Source organism: Oryctolagus cuniculus, chromosome 10 (genome assembly GCF_964237555.1).
Source record: "Oryctolagus cuniculus chromosome 10, mOryCun1.1, whole genome shotgun sequence".
Classification (NCBI taxonomy): domain Eukaryota; kingdom Metazoa; phylum Chordata; class Mammalia; order Lagomorpha; family Leporidae; genus Oryctolagus; species Oryctolagus cuniculus.
In genome coordinates this window covers 80352540-80377475 of record NC_091441.1, presented here as the reverse complement: position 1 = coordinate 80377475, position 24936 = coordinate 80352540, and the positions used below count along the sequence as shown (strand labels likewise).

The following is a 24936-nucleotide window of genomic DNA, read 5'->3' as shown; positions in this document are numbered from 1 at the left end:
AGATCCTCCATTCACTGGTTCATTCCCCAAATGGCTACAACAGCCAGAGTCGGGCCAGGCCACAGCCCAGAGCCAGCAACTCCATCTGGGTCTCCTATGTGGGTAGCAGGCGCTCAAGCACTTGGGTCACCTTTTGCTGCTTTCCCAGGGAGCTGGATCAGAAGTGGAGCAGTTGGGATTCAAACTGGTGATCCAATATGGGAAACCAGCATTGTAAGCGGCAGCTTAATCAGTTTTGCTACAACACCAGCTTCATGAAGATTAACTTCTAATGCTCTATGGCACAGCAGAGTCCCCATCATTAACATTAATGTATTATATATTTCAAAGTACTAGAAGAATTATGAATATTCCCACCACAAAGTAACAAAAAATGTTTAAGACAATGGTCATGCTAATCACTCTGATTTGATCATTACACATTGCATGCATAAATCAAAATATCACACTGCATCCCATAAATGTGTATAATTATTATGTGTTGATTTGGAATAAAAATAAATGACGGGAAACATTCAGCCAAGCAGTTAGGACACCAGTTAGGATTCCAGTGTCCCACACCGGAGTACCTGGGTTTGACCCCCAGTTCTGGCTCCCGACTCCAGCTTCCTGCTAATGCAGACCGAGCTCAGAGACCGTGGTGATGGCTCAGGGAACTGAGTAGGAGATCCAGACTGAGTTTTCAGTGGCAATTACAGGCATTTGGGGAGTGAACCAGTGGATTGAAACACTCTCTCTCTCTCTTTCCACGTTCCCCTTCCCTCTCTAGTAAAAAGTAAATTATTTTAGAAACAAATACAGAAGAACACGTGTATCCACTTTGGCCACGGAAGACAACATCTGTTCATGACACACTTTGACTATGTGGTTGGGAGGGTGGATTTTTTGGTAGTAGTTGTGTGGGTTAGATAGGATGTGGGAGATGACGGCAAGAGATGGCTAGAGAAATGGAAAAGGAAAAGCAGAAAGCAAACCCATCTTGCACTATCCCTTCGTTTACTTTGACAGGTTGCTGACACCTCTTTTCAAATGACTGCGGTTCAGAAAACCTCACCATAGAAAACAAGGTCTCCTGGTTACCGTTTTCTTCGCAGAGGTGGACTGACTTAGTTTACAGGATGAGAAGTCGCGTTCCTCAGAACCCTGAAGGCATCCGTTACCTGGGGTCCCTCCTGTGCGATGTTCAGTCTGTGCAGTACGTGCTGGGAGAACGCCCTGAACAATCCAGTGCCGTGACAGCCCGAGATCTAGAAGAAAAACCAGCGCCAAGGACGGTGGGGACCGCTGCATGGCAACTCAGGCGCTCTCGTGGTCTGTGCAAACATTCTCTTCACATCTACCAAGCATGAAGCCCACAAATACGACACACGCTTACCAGAGGGGTATTGTAGAACAGCCCGTACCTCATGCGGGGCAGTAACGAGAACACGGCTTCTTTAAAACACACCTGTGCGGAAAGACATGCGAAAAGATCAGAGAAGGACATTTGTGTCTTCCACACCAAAACAGCATTCATCATGGTGGTACATATAGTTAATTAGCCTCTATTACAACAGCAATTCTACTTCAAAAATATATAATTTGTATTTTCTGAAAATTTGGAAATCTTTAAATGATGCATGGTTAATAACGATGAGGATGAGGAAGGCATTGTGGCATAGTGGATTAAGCCACTGCCAGCACTCCATAAAGAAGTGTCAGTTCCAGTCCCAGCTGCTCCACTTCCGATCCAGCTCCCTGCTAATGTGCCTGGGAAAGCAGCAGAAGATGGCCCACGTGCTTGGGCCCCTGTACCCACATGAGAGTCTAGGTGTCTGACCTGGGCCTGGCCCAGCCTTGGCTGTTGCAGCCATGTGGGAATTGAACAAGCAGATGAAGATTCTCTTTGTCTCTCCCTCTCTCACTGTTACGCTGCCTTTCAAATAAATAAAATAAATCTTTTAAAAAAATTAAAAATAACAATGAGTATTCTAGCTGTCACTACAGAAACTGTCAGAAATTAACAGTAACAGCTAACATATCTACACTAAAAATTGTTATGATTGAGTCATGTGCACACGACAGGTGTTAACAGACTGAAATGTAAAATTTCCAGTACCCGTTTGGAATCGTAAGTTTTCAGATGTATAACTTCATAATCAGTAAATGCTTTCCATGTCTCAGAAAATAAGTCACCGTATCCGTAAGTGCTCTAAGGATGCAAACAAAATAAGTTAGGACAATCACAGGATAAAACGCAGCTCTTCAAAGTTGCAATAAAGCACCTCAATTCACCTGATGGTGTTAACAAAGAATGATCCTACTAGACAAGCTCATAGAAACCCTATCAGAAAAAATGGATCTTCATTTTGGGCCTGGGTGAATGCCTGAGTTCTTGAAATAGCATCACAGTTTTTCGTTTTCCATTCTAATCCTTTTTATTCTCATCTCTTTGAGATTTTAGCGAGTGTGCGTTTTTTCCTGTGAATTTTCTATCCAAAATCACAGACTGACACAACTCATTCATATGCCACCATCTGAACACACTCTGATAGGCTGTTAGCAAAAACTATCACAGGCTTCATGAAGAAATTTCAGAGCAAGAAAAATGGCTTTCAGGGTTTTAACATTAAAAATATATGTAGCTCGGCTGGCGCCGTGGCTCAAGAGGCTAATCCTCCGCCTGCGGCGCCGGCACACCGGGTTCTAGTCCCAGTCGGGGCGCCGGATTCTGTCCCGGTTGCCCCTCTTCCAGGCCAGCTCTCTGCTGTGGCCAGGGAGTGCAGTGGAGGATGGCCCAAGTGCTTGGGACCTGCACCCCATGGGAGACCAGGAAAAGCACCTGGCTCCTGCCATCGGATCAGTGCGGTGCGCCGGCCGCAGCGCGCCAGCCATTGGAGGGTGAACCAACGGCAAAAAGAAGACCTTTCTCTCTGTCTCTCTCACTGTCTACTCTGCCTGTCAATATATATATATATATATATATATATATATATATATATAGCTCTATGAAATGTGCCCCTCACTGACTGAGGGATCATATGTGTTAACTCTATCAATATTAATTATTAGAGCAATAAAAACAGGAGCAGCACCTTGCACACTTGCTATGTCCCAGGCACTGTTCTATGCGTTTGACATTAACTCATTAGCCACCCCACAAGCCTAAAGAGCTTATTATTGTTATCCTTGTCTTACAGATCAGGAAACTAGGACACAAATTTAAGTAATTTGTCTCCTTTGCAGAGTTGGCGAATCACAGGGCTCGAATTAACAAGCCCAGGCTGTGGTTCCAGACTTCACGCCCATAAACTCCACCTGGCAGTTACCGCTCAGTGGGAACCAACTCTAGTGTATTAACTAAATACATTTCTTTTATGAAAAGTAGAAGTTAATTAAGAGCTCCCTCATCTAAAGGAAGGAGATGGTTAACTTTAAAATGGTACAATTTAGGTTGAAAAACTCAGCCAATGAAAATGAGTATTATTGCAGGATTACATTCAAGGTCTACAGTTGGCTATACATTATGTTCGTTATGTTCCTGTTTTCATCTTTGTAGCACGCCTTTTTCAAATGTTGAGATGTTAAGGTGGCACATATTATAATCATTTCAAAGTCACTGAGAACTATTAGATGCAGTGATTAAAAACAAATTCTTCCTTTGATGTTCCTCCAACACGACTCTAACCAAGGCCCTTCTCAACACCATCTAGAAGGAAGTAACCTGTTCCAGCTCAATAAAAATTAAAATGGTAACAAAAAGAAATAATTTTAGACAGTTTCTTGAGATAAAATAGTTCAGATGAAGTAAGGTCCCTTTGGAAGGAAATTTGAATAACGAAATATAGTAATCCTGACTGATCTCAGGGAAATCATACATTATCTAATAATAACTTCCTCTAGAAGTTTCACAGCCACATCCTCCAAATTCAAATTATCTGCTGTGAAGAAGGAGGGGCTTCTTCCTAAGGTTACACTGAAGAATATGTGGATTTTCTTCAAGATGACATGAAATTTCCTGCTATGTATGTCTCACTGTTGAACACACACACATCCTATGATTTAGAAACTCCACGGAGAGGAATCTGTCCGATGGAAATGCCGGGATGAGGGTGTGGAAATACAGGTACAGTCAGCCCACCGTACCCCCTGATTCTGCACCCACGGCTTCAACCAACACTGGGATGGAAATATAGAGGAGAAAAAGCATCCCTCCTGAAGAAGTCTAGATGCTTCTTTCATAATTATTCCCTAAAACACGCCAGTTAACAACCATGCTACACAGCACTTGCATCCTGGTAGGTATTATATGTAACCTGGAGATGATTTAAAGCATGCAGGAAGGTGTGCGTAGGTTATACGTGAATACCATGCCGTGTTACATAGTGCCTCCAGCGTCCATGGATTTGGGTATCCTGGTTGTGGGGAGGGAGTCTTGGAACTCATTCCCTACTGACACCAAGAGACAATGACATAAGGGAAAGATGGTTTTTTCAGCATTTCAGTAAACAGCAAAGAACTGGGACCGATGAAATGGATTATACCATATAACCACTATAAAAAAGAAAACGCTGGGGCTGGTGTTGTGGTGCGCCAGGTTGAGCCACTGCCTGCAATACCAGCATCCCATATGAGTGCTGGTTCAAGTCCCGGGCTGCTCCACTTCCTATCCAGCTCCCAACAGATGTACCTGAGAAATTTTGCTGCATAAGATGGCCCAAGTGCTTGGGCTCCTGCCACCCAGGCTCTGTCCTGGCCCAGCCTCAGCTATTGCAGCCATTTGGGGAGTGAACCAGCATATAGATGATCCCTCCTTCTGTCTCTTCCTCTGCCTTTCAGATAAATAAAATTAAATCTTCAGAAAAAAGGAAAACCCTCAGTATACTCACTAGAAAACTGGCCTGAGACTAATTAGGGTAGCAATACAAAACAGCCTGTTTTCTATAATTTATAAACACACCCTGATACAAATTTTATATATGCATATATATATGTATGTATACACCCATATACATACACATGTCCTGATACAAGTCCTTATATAAATTCTGTATAATGATATGTTTACATTTATTAAAACAAAACCATACTTGCAGAGACTCCCACAGGCCAACTACAGCTATTCTTGAGGGAAAATGAAATTGGAGAACAAGAAGGAGTCTTAAACAATGTGCTGTTTGCACTCATTACAATCAGGTTTTATTTCCACAATTAAAAAAATAACAATAATAAGGCAGGTGTGTAGTGTTCAGGCTAGTCGTTCAGATGCCCACATCCCAGACTGGAGCACCTGGGCTCCACACCCAGCTCTGGCTGCTGACTCCAGCTTCCCGCTAACGCAGACCCCGGGAGGCGCACAGATGGGTCACATAACTGGGTTCCCACCATCCATGGAGGAGGCTGGGATTGTATTCCCAGGTCCCGGCTTCAGACCTGGCCCAACCCTGGCCACTTCACACTTCTGGGGAGTCAGCTGGTAGGTGGGAGCTCTTTCTCCCTCTGTTTCTCTGTCTCGCCAATAAAATAACAATAATGCCATACTATTTTTCAGCACAAGAGAATGTGGAAAGCCTGCATTAATCTCCCCCTTTACTCCTTCCACTTAATAAAAGCCCCATCTATGCCCAGAAAGATGTTGGAGGTAGTCTTTGTCTATGCATCTGTGGAGATCAAGTGCCCAGCAGCCTATGCCTGAAGGGAGGGGCCAAACTGCTGAGCTTTGCAAAGAGGAGAGAGGGAAAGCCCCAGAGGCTTCCTGGTGGAGACAGTTTGTACAACGTCCCTGAGACCTGAAGTGCAGGCAAAGCCACCTCCCTGTTCTTCCCTGGGCAAAGTGCTCCCCTGAGGCCTGCAGGACTGACTGCGGTGACACCGTCCTATGCGGGGGACCCACGGCACAGTCAGCCTGTAGTTCACTGCATTGCTTAACTGGAGGTCAATTAATCACGAACAAGAGAAAGAGCAAGCACACAACCCTCAGCCCCATCCCAATCCAACCGACAGTCTGCCAGGGGCCTGAATTCCAGAGCCGCCTGGCAGAGCTGTGTCCTGAGAACCTAGCACGGGACAATCAATGAAGGCCTCTTTTACCAAGAATGCAGGATTAAAAAGGACGCAGACAGAGCAGCAAGGGAGCGAGGTCAATGGCAGGGCAGCCACCTGCTCGGCTCCCCCCAGCCTGCCTGTCCCACCCACTGTCAAGGTCAGACTGCCCTCACATCATATGCCCAGGGGGCTCAGCAGCCTGGAAGCCTCCTCTGTGCCCCCAGCAGGCACAGCGAAGGGCAGGGCCCTGGAGGCTGGCTCAGTGCGTCTGCCTGGGGAAGAAGTTGGAAAGCATCCAACAGGAATAAGGAAGCTTTGCAGATCTCTGTCAACCTAACAGCTTCTTCTGACGACTCCAGGATGGCAGTCAAGCATTGTGGTCTCTGAGCACAGGGCTGGGGCCTGGCTGCCTGCACTGCAGTCCCGGCTTCCACCAGTCGCTGACTGCACCATCTGAGAACACACTTAGAACCTACTGCTCTTACTCTGATGGGCCTGCGCTGTGGCTAGTAGGCCAAGCTTCCATCTGAGGTGCTGGCATCCCATACGGACACCAGTTTGAGTCCCAGCTGCCCCTCTTCCAATCCAGCTCTCTGCTAGGGTCTGGCAAAACAGCAGAAGATGGCCCAAGAGCTTGGGCCCCTGCACCTGCATAGGGGACCCGAAAAAAGCTCTTGGCTCCTGACTTTGGATCAGCTTAGCTCTGGCCATTGTGTCCATTTAGGGAGTGAACCATCGGGGAGAAGACCTTTCTGTCTGTCTCTACCTCTCTGTAACTCTATCTCTCAGATAATAAATAAAATCTTAAAAAAAAAAAAAAAAAAAAAAAAAAAAAAAAACTTTAGGGGCCAGCGCTGGGGCTCACTAGGCTAATCCTCCACCTGCGGCACTGGCACCCCGGGTTCTAGTCTTGGTTGGGGCGCCGGATTCTGTCCCAGTTGCTGCTCTTCTAGTCCAGCTCTCTGCTGTGGCCCAGGAAGGCAGTGGAGGATGGCCCAAGTGCTTGGGCCCTGCACCCCATGGGAGACCAGGAGGAAGCACCTGGCTCCTGCCTTCGGATCAGCACTGCGCCGGCCGCGGCAGCCATTGGAGGGTGAACCAACGGAAAAAGGAAGACCTTTCTCTCAGTCTCTCTGTCCACTCTGCCTGTCAAAAAAAAAAAAAAAAAAAAAACTTAAAAAAAAAAAAAAAAAAAAAAGATGTTTCTAGGAGCCATCACTTCTGATTTTTAAAAGTGCCAGTTCAGAAGCCTGCATCCACCTCGGAGTACCTGGGTGCAATACCCAGCTCTAGTAGCTTCCTCCTAGGAGCTGGGGCCTTGCCTGCCATGTGGGAGACCTGGATTGAGTTCCCAGTTCTCAGCTCCCAGCTTCAGCCCAGCCCAGCCCAGTTCTGTGGGCATCGGGGAGTGATCCACGAGATGGGAGTTCTCTATCTATCAAATAAACAAAACAGATAAATAAACAGATGCTTGTTGAGCTAACTGCATCTGGACCAGGAAAGCCTCCGTGAGCACCATACCTCTTGTGATTAAAGTGTCTCTTGTGGGGACCCTGGAGGCTCTGCCCCTCCAGCTGATCCAGGCTGTGCAGGCCCCTGTGGGGCACGAGGCTCTTCAGCCAACGCAGCCCCGGGTGGATGTTGTCTCCTTGCACCTGAGCTGTGCTACGTGGGGGACAGGGAGAGAGAGGGAGATGGGGAGAGGATGAGGGAGAAAAGGGGGGGGGGGAGGGAGAGGGAGAGGAAGGTAGAAGGGGGAGAGGGAGAGAGAGAGAGAAAAAGAAGAAGAGGGAGAGGGGCACCTGATGTGCCCCTGCCACCAAGTTACGAGAGCCCTAAAATACCATCCAGAACAGACTCACACCAAAAGAGAGGCCGCCAAGTGTCTTCCAAGTCAGGATGCTCACCTGACCCGGACATAACCCCTTGGTGGGTGTTCCTACTTTCCACGTTAGGCAGCCTCTCTCATGGACACAGCAAACCATTTGTCCTCCCTGTCACTGTCCCCGTCACAGTTAGCGTTCTGAGCATGTGCACTGTGTGCCAGGTTCCAGGACTGCTCCTACATGCCCTGGCTCATCCTCAGGACGCTGAGGAAGGCACTCTAAGTGCCCCCGTTTCACGGCTAAGGACAGGGGCACGTTTATGGGTTGTTTCAGCAGGGAGAAGGACCAGATAAGGAAAGCAGCAGGGAAAAAAAAAAAAAGAGAAAGGCAGAGAGAGAAGAGAAGGAAACGACCCATCAGGTAGTGTAATTCAACACAGGTTTCTGTGTGCTCCCGAAGCTGAAACACACAGAGTGATCTGACACGAAGCAAGTGGCACAGTACACGGGGGACCCTGAGCCATGTTGAAGGCGAGTTCCTGGAACACGCGTTACCGAGGGTGAGCCAATGACCGTCATCCTATGTCTGCCTCAGAGGAACACTGAGCCAAAGACACTGAAGCTGGGGTCTTTGGAACTCCACCCACCCAAAAGACTCCTCACTGATTCATGCTGAAGTTCCAAGAACAAAAGGCCACACATACAAATGCACCTGCCCGTCGGGGCACAGCCATGTCAACACGTGTGCACAGACACAGCTGTACACTGCCCACACAGGTGTGAGAGCTTTTGCATGGGGCATGCACAAGGTCATGTATGTCCCAAGATCAGCATCCCGTGCGGATGGCGCAAGGCGAAGGCAGTGCCGCAGCGGGGGCACACTCTGACTTACGGTGTCCCACATGACGATGTACACGTCGGTGCTGAAGGAGTTATTGACATGCTGGGTGAGATAGAGGTTGAGGAAGTCACAGAAGTGGTGATACATGTTAACTCCTGGTTTTGGAAAAAAGAAAAAAGGAAATTCATGTCATTAGTTAGCCCCCAAGAACACCTGATTCCACAGTTTTTATTATATGCCCCCTATTTACAAGTTGATGGACTTTTAGTTGAAATAAATGGGGGAGGGAGAAAAAAGATTTCTTTGTCCAAACATGAAATGACATATACTCAGATGGTCTACAATTTATGGACAGATACGATTCAAGAGTGTGCTTTAAAATTAGTTATTTAGAAATCAGGAATGCATATTCCCATATATGCTAACAAATGATCACTAAGTGCCCAGAAAAAAAAATACATTTACTTAACTCAAACTGGGGTAGAACTATGGGACTACGAATATGGATCATTATTTCTTCTGATCATCTCTTTTTAAAAATCTATTAAGCAACACCCGCTTATCACAAAAAGTACTGGCAATGATTAACATTTTGGTAAATTTGATTATCTCTTTTCTTCCCTATTTAGTTACTACTAGGGAAAATACAGAGTACTTTAAGAAGCTCATGGAAAAAGGGAATTAAAAGATAAGTCTATTTTGGTACAAAAAAGTTTTGAAGGCTGAACATGGCTTTTTTTATTTTCGATACTATTTTATTTTGGAGGCAATGAGACAGAGAGAGCTCTTATCTGCTGGTTTACTCCCCATATGCTCCCTGTAGGAGTGCTGGGTGAGGCCAAAGGCAGGAGCCGAGAACTTAGTCACGTCTCCCACACGGATGGCAGGCACCCAATCACTGGAGCCATCATGCTGCCTCCAAAGGTCTGAATTAACAGGAAGCCGGAGCCAGGAGCCGGAGCTGGGTATGGAAACCAGGTACTCTGATTTGTGATAGGTCACCTTAGCCAGTGTCCTAACTGCTTGGCTAAGTGCCTGCCCCTCAGCTTGGGATGCTTGAACAATGTCTGGAATGGCTAATTTTTTTCACCCAGAGAAGTCTTGGCATAGAACATACTTTCAACTTAACCAGAAAAGAAAAGTTCTATTAGATTCCATCTTACCCCCAGGCTAGCCATACAGCACACGCTAGCTCTCACACGTAACATTTAGAAAGTTCCTAACATTTATTGAGGAACGCAGCCTGCACAGACCAGTGCTTGCTGCTACAAGGATTTATAAACAGGCTCCGTCCTAGAGAAACATGCCCCCCAGTGAGTCTTGTTCTGCAGAACCTGCGTGCTCCCCAGCTCACAGTTAATACAAAAAGGCGAACTGGATGACAGCCGAAGTTGTAGGGAAAAAGGAGAGTTGGGAATTCAGGAAATAAAGGGCCCATGGCCCCTGCAGTGGCGTTCCCTCTTCACGTACTTTACGGCACCAGGATCTGCAGCAGTGTCAGGGCTCAGACGTGGCCCCTCCTTCACAGCTGGTCACACTGCTGTCTGTGCCCCTGTTTAACATGCATAGTCTACGAATGAGTCAGAAGGTTGACCACAGCATTTTTACTTGCTCTTATTTCAAGCACCTAAACTTGTGTGATTTCTGAATCTAACGCTTTGCAAAGTAAGAATTATGACTTCGGAAGGCCAAGCACATTAAAGCTGTGATCAATAAATTACAGTGATTCTGAAACTTTCGCGACAGAGGCTCGCCGTATTTCACTGTCAGCCCAGCCTCTCATGAATTTTGATATGATGTAGCACAGCAATCTCCATCGCTCATAATGAGAGCGATCCTATAGCATGATCTGGGTTTCTCCTGTGAGGGACAACAAGCTCACAAAGTTAAGGCTATGCTTGCTTGCAAGTTGATAATTTCAGGCTAGGGGCAGAAATGGGAAAATAATATTAATTTTACTTTTTAAAAGTTTATTTATTTATTTGAAAGGCAGAATTATAGAGAGGGAGAGGCAGAGAGAGACAGACAGAGAGAGGTCTTTCATCCACTGGTTCACAACCCAGATGGCCTCAATGACCAGCACTGGGCCAGACCAAATCCAGGAGCCAGGAGCTTCTTCTGGGTCTCCCATGTCAGTGCAGGGGCCCAAGGACTTGAGTCATCTTCTACTGTTTTCCCAAGCCACAGTAGAGAGCTAGATGAGAAGTGGAGCAGCCGGGACTCGAACCAGTCCCCATATGAGATGCCGGCACTGCAGGCAGCGGCTTCACCAGCTAGCTACATCACAGCGCCGGCTCCTAATTTTACTTTTTTTCAAGAATACACAACCCTGGTAATTTGTGGAAGAATTCAGTTCACTGTCATCAAGAAAATATTGGAAAGTTGGTGGGAGTGGGTCATGGGGACATTTTTTTTTCTCACCCACATTATAATACAAAAAGTCTGGAAAATGAAACTAAAAGATAAGCTTATTTTCATGCAAAAAATTTGAAATCCATAAACACAAGAGGTCTTTCAGAAGTTTATGGAAAATACATATTATGAAAAACTATGCATGGATTTCAAACTTTTGGGGAACAAAACAAACATATTTTAATTCCATTTTCCCATGTATGTTGTGAAATACCCTTGTATATGTGGCTTTTAATTTTTTTTTTAAGATTTTATTTATTTGAGAGGTAGAGTTACAGACAACGAGAGGGAGATACAAAGAGAAAGGTCTTCCATCCACTGGTTCATTCCCTAAATGGCTGCAATGGCTAGAGCTGGGTCGATCCAAAGCAAGGAGCCAGGACCTTTTCCCAGGTCTCCCAGGCAGGTGCCAGGGCCCAAGCGCTTGGGCCATCCTCTATTGCTTTCCTGGGCCATAGCAGAGAGCTGGATCAGAAGAGGAGCAGCCAGGACTAGAATTGGCACCCATATGGGAAGCTGGCGCCACAGGCAAAGGATTAACCTACTGCGCCACAGCATCAGCCCGTGGCTTTTTCTAAAAAAACTCTAATTAAACACAATCTAAATCAAATGATTAGAGAAACTAGATGGGGTAAATTTAGCTACAAAAGATATCTGCCTAGATCTTAGTAAAAACTAAGAATGGGACTAGGAGATGGAGGAGGAAGAAGGAGTACGGGTGGGAAGGTGGGTAGGGTGGGAAGAATCACTATGCTCCTAAAGTTGTATTTATGAAATGCATGAAGTTTGTATTCCTTAAATAAAAGGTTTCTTGGGGGGGATTATGGGATATGTACACCATGGAATACTACTCAGAGGAAAAAAAATGAAATCCTGTTATTTGCAACAAAATGGATGAAACTGGAAAACATAATACTTAGTGAAATAAGCCAGTCCCAAAAGGACAAATACCATTTGTTCTCCCTGATCTGTGATAACTAACAGAGCTCTAACAGGTAATCTGTAGAAGTGAAATGAACACTTGGAGATGTGATGACTTTGAACAGCCCTTATCCCGACTGTTGAGGAACAGGTCTTCTTTTCATACTATTTGTTGAACTCTTTACTTAGTATAGAGTTAATCATATGTGTTTAAAGTTAATTTAAAATAGATATTAGTAAAAACTAAGAACGGGAAAAAGAGAGGAAGGAGGAAGAAAGGTAGGAGTGCAGGTGGGAGGACAGGTAGGGTGGGAAGAATCGCTACACTACTGAAGTTGTATTTATGAAATGCATGAAATTTGTATTCCTTAAATAAAAGGTTTCTGGGTGAGTGGGGTTAGCCTGCAGGTTGAGGCCAGCTAAGACATTTGTGCCCCATGAAGGAGTGCCTGGGTTCCACAGCTGGCTCTTGTCCTGACTCCAGCTTTCTGCTAATGCAGCCCCTGGTGGGCAGCAGAATAGTGCTCAAGAAATTGTGGCCCTGTGCCCCACGCAGAGACCTGGACAGAATTCCCAACTACCAGATCTGCCTGGGTCCCGTCTCAGCCATTTAGGGGGTGAACCAGCAAATGGACATGCTCTTGCTCTCCCCTTCTCTCTGCCTCTTAAATAAATAAATAATAAATTTTGATAAATAAAACAAAACACCAAAGTTCAAACTAGTTTATCTACTTCTTCAAGGAAGAAACAAAAAGTCTAGAGGCTGGCATTGTGGTGTGGCCCATAAAGCCTACGACGTCGGCATCCCTTATGGGCACTGGTTCATGTTCCAGCTCCTCCACTTCTGATCTACCTTCCTGCTAGTGGATCCTGCTTTCCTGCCTGGGGAAAGCAGCAGAAGATGGTCCGAGGGCTTAGGTCCCTCCACCCACATGGGAGACCCGGACAAAGCTCCCAGCTCCTGACTTCAGTCTGGCCCGGTGCTGGCCACAGCAGCTATCTGGGGAGTGGACCAGTGGACAGAACATCTCTCTCTCTCACTCTCTTTGTCTCTCCCTCTCTCTCTGTAACTCTGATTTCCAAAATAAATAAGTCTTTAAAAAACAAAACAAAAAAGCGAGTTTACTGTTTGTCATATTATGTTCAAAAAATTTATAGAAAATTACTACATATATAATATAAATCAAAGAGAAAACAGTAAAGTCTCATTAACCAATATATACACAACAGACAAATTAACTTCTTACCTGCATCTAATTTCATGAAATATGTTGGCTTTTCAATAACAACGTCACACTTCGCATCCTCTATAGGTCTGAAGTTAAGCTGGGTATAGCTTTGGAGCTCAGCAAACCTGCAATGATGAATGAGGACATGACTTCAAGGAGATTTTTCCCAGACCTCCTCCTGCAACATTATAATGTAGGGTCTGTTCCCTAGGCAGATTTTATTTCCAACATGCAAAAGCACTTCTACTGAGATGAGCAACTTCTCAAACGTATTGGCATTTCCACAATTTGATATCAATTTTAATGTGGAGACAGGAACAAACATGACTTAAAAACACAGTCTGGGACCGGCACTGTGGTGCAGCAGGTTAAAGCAGGTTGGCCCATAGCGCCAACCTCCCATATGAACTCCCATTTGAGTCCCAGCTGTTCCACTTCCAATCCCACTCCCTGTTAACGCGTCTGGGAAAGCAGCAGAGGACAGCCCAAGCCCTTGGGCCCCTGAACCCACATGGGAGACCTGGAAGAAGCACCTGACTCCTGGCTTCGGATTGGCTCAGCTCCGGCCATTGCAGCCATTTGAGGAGTGATCCAGCAAATGGAAAACCTCTCTCTGTCTCTACCTCTCTCTGTGACTCTTTCAAATAAATAAAATTAATCTTAAAAAAAAAAATAGCTGAGTCTAACATACATAAGAGTTACACTGGGAACATATGACACAAAGAAGAGATTTATACATGTACACTGGGTTGGCTAAATAATCTAATAGTAAGGGATGAGTGCGGGGGCTCAGCAGGGTAGGTCCTTTCTTGGGAAACCAACATCCCCTATCAGAGTGCTCGGTCTGCGTCCCAGCTACAATGTGCTTCCAGTTCAGCTTCCTGCTTACGTGTACCCTGGGAGGCAGCCAGCGACAGCCCAGGAACTTGGGTTCCTGCCACCCATGTGAGACACAGACAAAGTTCCTGGCTCCAGTCTCATGACTTCAACTGGGCCCAGTCCTCTCTGTTGTAGCCATTTGGGGAGTGAACCAGCAGATGGAAGATCTCCCTCTTTGTCTGTCACTCTGCCATTCAAATTAACTAATTAATTTAAAAAAAATTATCGGTGAAGTAAGAAAATTCAAAAAAGGTTCCTGATGAGGCTCAAAAGGAACAACAGGCCAGAGAAGCTCTTTCAGTAGACCTCTTGGGTTCCGAGAAACATGGCATTCCAGGAATTCTCTAGAAAGACAGCAGACAGCTAAGCTTCCCAGAAGGAATTCTCTAGAAAGACTGTAGACAGCTAAGCTTCCTAGAAGAAATGTAAGTCTGCTTCTTGGGAAACATGTTTGGAAGCCACAAGGTACAGTTTTCTTACAAACCAGGGGGAAAAAAATATACATATATATATATATAATCACAAACACATTACTGAGGCATTTAGAGTTTTAACACGAGGATGGTCTAAACTCCTCATGCTTGAGATCCTATCCCATGTAAAGCAAATATCAAAAGAGATCCTTCATTTTTATTTTTTTAATTTTTTTGACAGGCAGAGTGGACAGTGAGAGAGACAGACAGAGAGAAAGGCCTTCCTTTCTCAGCGCACCGTGCTGATCCGATGGCAGGAGCCAGGTACTTATCCTGGTCTCCCATGGGGTACAGGGCCCAAGTACCTGGGCCATTCTCCACTGCACTCCCTGGCCACAGCAGAGAGCTGGCCTGGAAGAGGGGCAACCGGAACAGAATCCGGCACCCCGACCGGGACTAGAACCTGGTGTGCCGGCGCCGCAAGGTGGAGGATTAGCCTAGTGAGCCGCGGCACCGGCTAAAAGAGATCCTTCTAAAACACAATGCCAAAATATCAGGGCGGTTTCAAAACTATGCCCACAAATACTCCAATGTTTCTCCCTTCAATAGGTCAAAGGTTATTCCACACCTTGAGAGCAGCCAGACTCACGGACTCGCTTGTAACAAACAGACCACAGCAGAAGCCATGGCTACCTCCGAGATGAGGTTACACAAACCCTGCAGCTTCCGGGGACACACCCAGAGCCCACCGTCCTGGGGACAGCAGCTGCTACACTGCGAGTCAGCACTAGGGAGAGGCCCAAGGGATGGAAACGGAAGTCTCTGGCCTGTGTCCGAGAGGAACTGAGGCTAACCACAAACTGGGAGAGCTCACAGCAGACTGTCCAGGCCCAGCGGAGCTGCGATGGCCACTGCTTCAGGCACCAGCTGGGATGCAGCCTCACAAGAGATCAGCAATGGGGTGAGATGTTTGTCATGCTAAACTGCTATATGCTGGAGTAACTTCTTATACTGCAATACGACCTTGGAGTAATGTGTTGCATAGCAATAAACAGCTCAATCAGTTACATCCTAGGGCGCAACAACAGGGAATCAGATAGTAAAATGCACAAGGTCGCGGTCGGGGTGGTGGAGGGGGTGGGGGGGGGGTGGTGGGGGTGGTGGTGGTGGTGGTGGTTAGCCTAGCAGTTAAGCTGCTGTTAAGACGCCCACATCCTTGGGTTCAGTACTCAACTCTGGCCCCTGATCCAACCTCCTGCTAATGCAGAGCCTGAAAAGCAGTGGTGATGGCTCAAGTAACTGAGTCCCTGCCATTCACATGGGAGATCTGGATAGACTTCCCGGCTCCCAGCTTCAGCCTGAACTTGTGAGGCCATTGGAGGCATTTGGGAGAATGAGCTACCCATGGAGCATTCTCTCTCACTCTCTTTTTCTTTCTCAAATAAACACATAAAAAGGGGGGGGAAAAAAGCCTCTGAAGTATTTAACAAATTGCTAAATAAGAAATGTACCAGCAATCAAAATGTCCATTTGCCCACATATCTATTCATCTGAAGATGCTAGATCGTTATTTACTGAATGGTTTGCTCAGCATGAATGTTTGACCTCAAAAATTAACATTATCAGGGGCCTTGGAAAAGGTCACAGGAAATGTGTAGTATGAGAAAACCATGTATGGAGTTCAAGAATTTTTTACACCAAAATAAACTTATCTTTTACTTCTATTTTCCATAGACTTTTTTTTTATTTTTAAAAAACTTAATGTGTCCCCTCAATTGACATTATTTTTAAGAGTGGTTTTTGTTAATTCCAGTTTCAATGGTTTTTTACAATTCTTTTTATTTGGAGACAACTGTAAACATATATAAAAGTAAAAATTAGCCTGATGAATGCTATATACATACACACTTTGCCATGATCTGAAAGCTGAGTACTGTTATCCCCATTGGCCTTACCAGTTATTTTCTCTGTCGCTCTGTTCCATAGACTTTTCAAAGTCCCCTCGTACATAAGCATAACCTATGTAACCAAAAAGCAGTAGCACAGTAGCACAGGAGAACTTGGGGATGATGGGACAATTCTCTATCCTGCCCGTGCCTGCTGATGACATGCACCTAGACATGGGACATTTATTTCACAGAACTCTGAATTCTACATGCTTTTAAAAGAGATGAATGCAAGCAAACATCAGTGAGGTCCACATGAGTTTAGTTTCCAGTATTGTCCGAGTGCTCCTTCCCTGGTTTTGATCAACGTGCTGTCCTTACAGGAGATTATCACCAGAGGAGGCTGGGGAACAGCTCAACTGGAACTCCCTATATTACTTTGAAACTTCCATGAGTCTAAAATTATTTTAAACTAAAAAGTTTTCAAGTTAAAAAAGCTGTGCAGTGATGTTAAAAGTCAGGACAGTTTTTACCTTGGGAAAAGGGGAGGGAGTGAGCCTTGGAAGGGGACCTGGGGTGCCGATAATGTTTTATTTTTGACTTTCATCAGAGATAAATGGGTGGGTTCACTTTTTCATAATCCAAACTGCAAGCCCTTCTGTATGTTTGTTATACATTTCAATGTGTGTGTATTTTTTTTAATGTGATTCACTTGGGGTGGATGTTTGATGCAGGGGTTAAGATGCCCCTTGGGACACCTACATCCTATATCAGAGCGCCTGGGTTTCTGTCCTGGCTCTACTTCCAATTCCTGCTTCTGGCTAATGCACACCCTGGGAGGCGGCAGGTGTTGGCCCAGCCACTGGGGTCTCTGCTACTCATGTAGGAGATCTGGGTTGAGTCCTGGGCTCCTGGCTTCAGCCTAGCCCAGCCCTGTTGCAATGGGAGCAAACCAGCAGATGGAAAATCTTATTGTCTTTCACATAAATAAAAATATAAAAATTATAATATGTCCTCCCAAATATATGTACCAATTATGAGTGAATAAAAATTCATCAGTGAAATGATTTTTTTCTTTCATGAGTGAACAGTTAGTACAATGTCAGACTTCCTAATATTTTGTAAACTCATATCCATAATTTTTATTTATTTTTATTTATTTAAAAGGCAGAGAGATATATTCCATCTGCTGCTTCAGGCCCCAAATGGCTGCATCAGCTGGGACTAGGACAGGCTGAAGCCAGGAGCCCAGGACTCCATCCAGGTCTCCTGCAGGGTGGCAGGGACCCAAATACTTGAACCATTACTTGCTGCCTCTCAGAGTGCGCATTAGCAGGAAGGTGAAGCTGGACCGAATGTGGGACACAAACCCAGGCACTCTGATACAGGATACAGGCATCCTAAGCCGAGTCTTAACCACTGCACCCAACAGTAATTCACGTACAACCATGGGATTCACTCTAGCCATCAGGCCAAGGAAGCTCATGGCAAATTATCTACAAACCAATAACATTTTCCACTAGAGAATCCCTACCCAAATCCACAAGTGCCAGAAATAAAGGCCAATATTTCAGAAACGGATGTTTAAAGAGAAATCTTACCAAGACTGCAGAGGGCTTTTGCGTTGACCCTCAGACATCAGTGTACGAATGTCAAGTTTACAGTGTCCGCCAATTTCACCACTCTGAAAAAAGTCTTCCTTAAATCTGGAGCATAACAAAAAATTGAATAGGGTTTTAGAAATTTTTTCACCACTCGACTACATGGGTTTTAACTATGGGAGATGACCAGTCTCCAAAGCCAGCTTTTCACTGGGACTTGGTTACAGTCACGTGCCCCTAACGACACTTCTGTCAATGACGGACTGCATGTATGGTCCCTCAAGATCATACCACCCGGTGGGCATCATGGCCACGTTCATTCCTGTGAGTACCCTCTACGATGCCTACACAACCACAAAATCACCTAAGGATGCATTTCTGAGAATGTTTCTTGTCGTTAAGCGCCACATAACTGCATTTGCAACAGAAAATGTCAGATGTTTACAGAATATCAGAATCACATAAGTGATATGTCCATGACACAATTTGTCAACGTGATCAATTCATAGCCAGTCTGAGACATCTATCTCCCACCCTGTCCCCAATCCCTCGGCCATCTTATTACTAAACAAACCCAGGACACACCCCGGGTTCTCACGTCTTTCCGAATTTCTATCAGGGTTTAACACGAACTGCTTCAGTACCTGTCGTGGTTCCTCTTGATGTTTCTCAAGTCAAGGTAGAGATGCGTGGCCCTGCAATACTGAAGATACCGCGAGCAAACCAGACTCGAGTCACCCTGAAACAGGGTTGTGAAAGAGGAAAAGGTAACTCAAAAACTCCAAACATTCACCCGGGGAAGACTCACCCAGACTCAGCAGGCAGTCACAGCATGCCTATGCTCACTGCACACTGCACAACGCGCAGAAGGAAGCTCTCCAAACACTGCATCAACTTAAGATCATCTTCCTCCTTCCTTGGTCATGCAGGGCACGGCCAAGCATGCTTTGGCCACCTCCCATACTTCCGGGTTACTACGAAGACCTCCCACTTGGTTTTAACTGCACCACCTCCAATGTTAAAAACCAACAGCTGCTTGAGACTATTGCAACAAGGAATTAAAGACTATGTTTATTTTGGTACCAAAAAAAAAAAAAAATTGAAATCCATGCCTAGTTTGTTCATAATACAGCTTTTCCCATGACCTCTGCAAAGACCGCTCATCTGTGTGGTTCAGTTCAGTCTCCTTAAAAAAAAAAAATCAAGCACTGAGAACCATGACCACCCTCACAGCTCTGTGAAAAAGCATCGTGCAAAGATGAGCCAAGGGAAACAAAGAAGAACGCACACGGAAGAGACGTGAAAATGCAGGGTGGGACAGGCAGCTCGCCAACCCTCCCAAGAGGCCCTCCTGCAAGCCAGGAAGCTGGTGGGAGACTTGCTCTCAGCCCCAGCACCAGGGCACTCTGCTAAACAGCTGCATACAGGAGTTTTCGAGTCAACTACCGGAGGCTGATTCTATCTCAGCCAATCCAGCTTGTGCTGAAAGTAGGAGCGTTTCAAATAGTTTTTCTGTTCATAGATTTAGGTGTTGTTTTTAATGAACACAAGGCCTCACTCTTTCTCTGCCGGATGCTTTAGAGTTTGTAGTTGGTAAAAGATTGCAGTAATCTGGGGGCCAGCAATGCCAGCACCCAACATGGGCTCTGGTTTGCGTCCCGGCCACTCCACTTCTGATCCAGTTCCCTGCTAGTTTGCCTGGAAGAGCAGCAGAGAATGACCCACATGCTTTGACTCCTACACTGACATGGGAGACCCAGAGGAAGCTCCTGGCTCCTGGCTTCAGAATGGCCCAGCTCCGGCCGTTGCAGTCATTTGAGGAGTGAGCCAGAAGATAGAGGATCTCTCTCTTTCTCTCTAACTATTCCTCAAATGGATGAATAAATCTTAAAACATTGAAAAAAAAAAAAAAAAAAGATTGCAGTAATCTGATTGCATCCCTGCAAAATTCCTCCCTTGAAGGCCTGGAGCGGTGGCTCAGCCAGTTAAGTTGCCACCTACAATGCCAGCATCTCATAGTAGAGCAGTGGTAGGAGTCCCAGATACTCTGCTTCCTATCTGGCTGCCTGCTAATGTACCTGGGAAAGCAGCAGCAGATGACCCAAGTGATTAGGCCTCTGCCACCCACATGGGGGACCTGGAAGGAGTTCTAGGCTCCTGGCTTCAGCCCCAGCCATTGCAATCATTGGAGGAGTGAACCAGTGGATGGAGGCCCTCTCTCTCTCTCCCTTTCTCTGTGTCATTCTACCTTTCAAATAAATAAATCTTTTTTAAAAAATATTTTTATGTTGAAATTCTAATGCCCAACGGGATGCTGGGGTTTGGGGACCTCATTAAGTCATGAGTGGGAGCCCTCATGAGCGGGATAAGTGCACTTATAAAAGAAGCCCAAGAGAGCTCTTTTGCCCTCCTTCTACCATGTAAAGACACACAGAGAAAGCAGTTGTCTGCAACCCCGAAGAGGGACCTCATCAGAACCCAATCGTGCTGGCGCCCTGATCTCACACTTCTGCCACCCAGAGCTGTGAGTACTACCTTTCTATTGCCTGTAAGCCTCTCAGCCACTGGTATTTTGACACAGTGGCCAAACCACTAACACAGGGATCATAAAGTAGATCACAATATAAAGTGTATCAAGGTAAAACCAGGGCTGCAACAGCCTTTCACAAACCACTGTGACAAAGGTATGCAAGATGGGGTTGGGGCACTTCCCCCATCATTTTTTTTTTTAATTTTTTTTTTTTTTTTTTTTTTTGACAGGCAGAGTGGACAGTGAGAGAGACAGACAGAGAGAAAGGTCTTCCTTTGCTGTTGGTTCACCCTCCAATGGCTGCCACGGCTGGCGTGCTGTGGCCGGCGCACCGTGCTGATCCGAAGGCAGGAGCCAGGTGCTTCTCCTGGTCTCCCATGGGGTGCAGGGCCCAAGCACCTGGGCCATCCTCCACTGCACTCCCGGGCCACAGCAGAGAGCTGGCCTGGAAGAGGGGCAACCGGGACAGAATCCGGCGTGCTGGCACCGCAAGGCGGAGGATTAGCCTAGTGAGCCGCAGCACCGGCCGCTTCCCCAATCTTTAGACTCAAACAGCTGGGCTCCAGCCAACATGTGCCAGGTGAAAACAAGTGTCTCTTACAGGCATCCCACAACAATGCAGGTTCATACCACACCCCGCATCTTTGGGCTTCACTCACCTTTTCTCTTAGAATTGCTCTTCACTCTGTGATATGAGGACCTCCCATAGTATCACAGAGCATAGATTCAGCTGATGACTGCAGGTGAATTTAAATGTTTGTTTGATTTCTGACTGCCTGGCAACAATGCGGTCCTCTGAAATGGCAGAGACTCAGAGTTCAAGACCACCGGGTTATAGAGCAGTATGTCTTAAGCAAAAGTGCTTATACCTCCAAAATTAACACTGAGACCTGGGGCAGGCATTTGGCCCCATGGTGAGGATGCCACTTGGGACCCTGTACCCCACAACAGAGTGCATGGCTCTGTTTCTGATTCCGGCTTCCTGCTAATGTGCACATGAGGTGGAGCAAGTGATGGCTCATTTACATGGGAGACCTGGACTGAGTGCTAAGTTTCTCTTGGCTTTGGCCTGACCCAGCCTGGGGTATTGCAGGCATTTGGGACACAAACCAGCAGATGGACGATCTCCCTACATCTGTCTCTGTCTCTCTGCCTTTCAAATAAAGAAAAATGAAAAAACAAAAAACAGGTGTCTTTTCCTGGGAACCAGGCTCCGTACTGAGCATTTACATGCATAGAACTTTATTTCATCCTTAGCACGTGCTCCCTGCGTTTTCATTCCACAGGTGTATTTCTGTGGAGTAGCCATGTGGTCTTGGAGAGCTTGCTTTACTGCTCCAAGGACTCTGTTTCCACTATGGTAAGTTGGCATCAGTGGTATCTGTTCTGCCTGACTGCTGCCACACTTGTCAAAATCAAATTAGGTACCACACAGGAAGGTTTTCTGCAGATTGTGATATGCTAAGCAAACATATAGTAGCACAGTGGGGGCTCAGCAAGTGTCCCAACGTGCCTGAGGAGGAGTGTACAAAGACGCAATGTAGGCCGGCACTGTGGCTCAATAAGCTAATCCTCCACCTGCGGTTCTAGTCCCGGTCGGGGCACCGGATTCTGTCCTGGTTGCCCCTCTTCCAGGCCAGCTCTCTGCTATGGCCCAGGAAGGCAGTGGAGGATGGCCCAAGTGCTTGGGCCCTGCACCTGCATGGGAGACCAGGAGAAGCACCTGGTTCCTGCCTTCCGATCAGCGCGGTGCACCTGCCGCAGCACGCTGGCTGCGGCGGCCATTGGAGGGTGAACCAACGGCAAAGGAAGACCTTTCTCTCTGTCTCTCTCACTGTCCATTCTGCCTGTCAAAAAAAAAAAAAAAAAAAAGACGCAATGTACCAGGGCTGGTGCTGCAGTGTAGTGGGTAAAGCCGTAAAGCCAGTTGGAATTCCAGCTATTCCACTCCCAATCTAGCTTGCTGCTAGTGTGCCTGGGGAGCATGTTCCAAGTACGGGGGCCCCTACACCCACATGGGAGACTCAGATGAAGCTCCTGGCTCCTGATTTCAGCCTGGCTCAGCCCTAGCTGTTGTGGCCATTTGGGGAGTGAACCAGCAGATGGAAGATAGATAGATAGATAGACAGACAGATCAATCGATCTCTCTCTCTGGCTGTCTCTCAAATAAAATAAACAAATCTTTTTTAAAAAGATGCAATTTACCCATTTCTCCTCTTTAGCATATACAAAACTAAAAATATTTCAACTGCCTCAAAATAGGACACCCTAAAGACACGTGTGAAAAGGAGGCCAGGGCTTCAGAAAGAAACAGAACAACCTATTTGGGGAAGTCAAATCACATTTGAACCCAATAAACACGTGAGCATGAAGGATTCCCCTCCTGGTGCCATCCATCTGGTTTTCACATTGCGATCCAGACAGCAGAGCAAACAACAAGTGATAAAAACAAGCAAGCTCATGGCTAAGGAGCTGTGCGCCCACCGTGTGCTCAGGCCGACAGAGTGTGTGCATCTCCTCCAGCCGCTCCCTGGCGTAGCCAAAGTCAGCCTGCTTCCAGAATATGTCCTCGGCTGACTCCACCGTGTCCGTCCTAGTCACAAGAAAAGGATTGGAGGATTGTTGCATGCTTTTTGCTTTTTCCGGACTTGAAATTTTTCTTTCTGAGAAGTTAAATCGCTAGAAATTCCTTGCTACTTCTTGGAAGTCTACTGATTTTTCCCAAAACTCTCCTTCACTATAGAAAGTTACCAAAATGGGTTATTCACAGGTTTACTCCTTAATAAAAATACACAACGGAACCGTGGGAAGTTAGGGTCCTGAAGAACTGTAAACAATGAACTACTCATTATGGCATCTTCTTTCACCTAAACCCTCGCAGGGCTCAGAACACTCGATACACTTAACTCTGTCCAACAGAACCCCAAAGACACCACCCATTCATCATCATAGCAGACCTGGGGGGAAATACGTTCTATGGTCCAGACTGCTGCCTTCCCTTCACCCTCCTTATTCCCACCCTGTTAGGAAACTGGCGCATGGCCCAGCTACCAGAGCCAGGCTCCACCCCCATCCTAATGGGATTTACTGCTCCTGCTTCCCTGCCCACCCTCAGGCAAAGTTTTAAAAAGGCCTGTTCCTGCACACGTGCTCTCTTGGTTCTTCTTAGTTCTCCTCTCCTGCTCTCTGCTCTCCTCTCCTCTTCTCTGCTCTATCTTCTCTCCTTGCTAGCTCCTCTCCTCTCTGTTTCTTTCTTATATTCTCTTTCTCTCTCTTTTTCCTTCGCCGCCCCTTCACCCCGGTTTGTTGGGTGTTCCCCAATAAACCCTTTCCCTTACTTCGGTGTTCAGTGTGTTTTGCAACGGCTAACATTAATATATAGTACACACCCCTACCCCCCCCCACCCCCCCAGGAAACAACAGATGTTCCTGTCTCAGTGAAACACAGACAAGTTGAACTCCTGAGTGTTTTGGCTAACTGGTTTCTAAAGGAATGGCTGTTTCAAACCATAGGAGTGTATCTGGGAATCAGGGCATCAACGCACACTGCAGACAAAGTAGAAGCCTGCAAGGAGAGGCGAGTCTTCCAGAGGAAACTTACCATGCCATGTCCACGTAGCTGCACACTGGGTAACCAAACCTGAACTCCGCTGTGCAGGATTTCTCATACCCCCAGCAGGACTTCAGATTTTCTAAGTGTTTCTAGAATGCAAAATGGGTACATTTACACTGGTCTCCCTTGTTCTGACATTTAGGGAAGACTCTTAGACTTTTCCATTAAGAAAACAAATCTTTATGGAACTCGCAGGCTCATGGTTTACAGCATGCTGTATTTGTGCAACAATAACTAAAGCAAATTGTAAGAGCAACAGTCTCAAGGTTTTAACAATTATCCTGACTACCCCCACCATGCCTGTCTCCTAACCAAAAGTCTAGCTTTGACTTGGACTCCCAACCACCGCTTAAACTAGAAGTTCTTGAAGCTGCCATCCTCAATTTAGCAAACTGATTCTAAAATCTAAAGAAGACACATTGGAGTTTCTGTTACCGAAAGAATCACAGCTCAGTTGAAGGGATAGGGAAGTTTACTCCTCAATCAGGATCAGCTGGGGACCAACAAGGTCAACAACTCTGCAGCCCATGGGGGAGCTGACAACACAGCCAGCAAGGCCCTAGGAGCAAGGCTGCTCTGAGACTCAGGTCTGCTTTTCCCTGTGCTCCCTGTGCCAGCTCCATGGGAAAGGAAGTGCCTCCCAAGGACCAGCTTTGATCTCCAGGGCTGTGTGAGACATGCTAATGGACTCCTATTTGAGGCCTTTCCAAGTCTTTGAAAACCAGAGGGAGGCCACAGTAACTGTCCTAATTATGTGGAACC

The 24936-nt window shown here is 46.2% G+C and overlaps 1 protein-coding gene across 4 annotated transcripts in view; it reads right to left on the bottom strand.

Moving 5' to 3' along the window:
• Window positions 1-24936, bottom strand: part of EOGT (EGF domain specific O-linked N-acetylglucosamine transferase) — a 43676-nt gene that overhangs the window by 13369 nt on the left and 5371 nt on the right. For all 4 annotated transcript variants that reach the window (XM_002713300.5, XM_051851481.2, XM_051851482.2 and 1 more), the window contains exons 5-13: window positions 24163-24263; window positions 23046-23154; window positions 18676-18770; window positions 18032-18136; window positions 13271-13377; window positions 8742-8845; window positions 2099-2191; window positions 1376-1447; window positions 1161-1247 (exon numbers count right to left, since the gene is read on the bottom strand). In XM_002713300.5, coding sequence (XP_002713346.2) covers window positions 1161-1247; window positions 1376-1447; window positions 2099-2191; window positions 8742-8845; window positions 13271-13377; window positions 18032-18136; window positions 18676-18770; window positions 23046-23154; window positions 24163-24263 — 873 coding nt within the window. The remainder of the gene's footprint in view (window positions 1-1160; window positions 1248-1375; window positions 1448-2098; window positions 2192-8741; window positions 8846-13270; window positions 13378-18031; window positions 18137-18675; window positions 18771-23045; window positions 23155-24162; window positions 24264-24936) is intronic.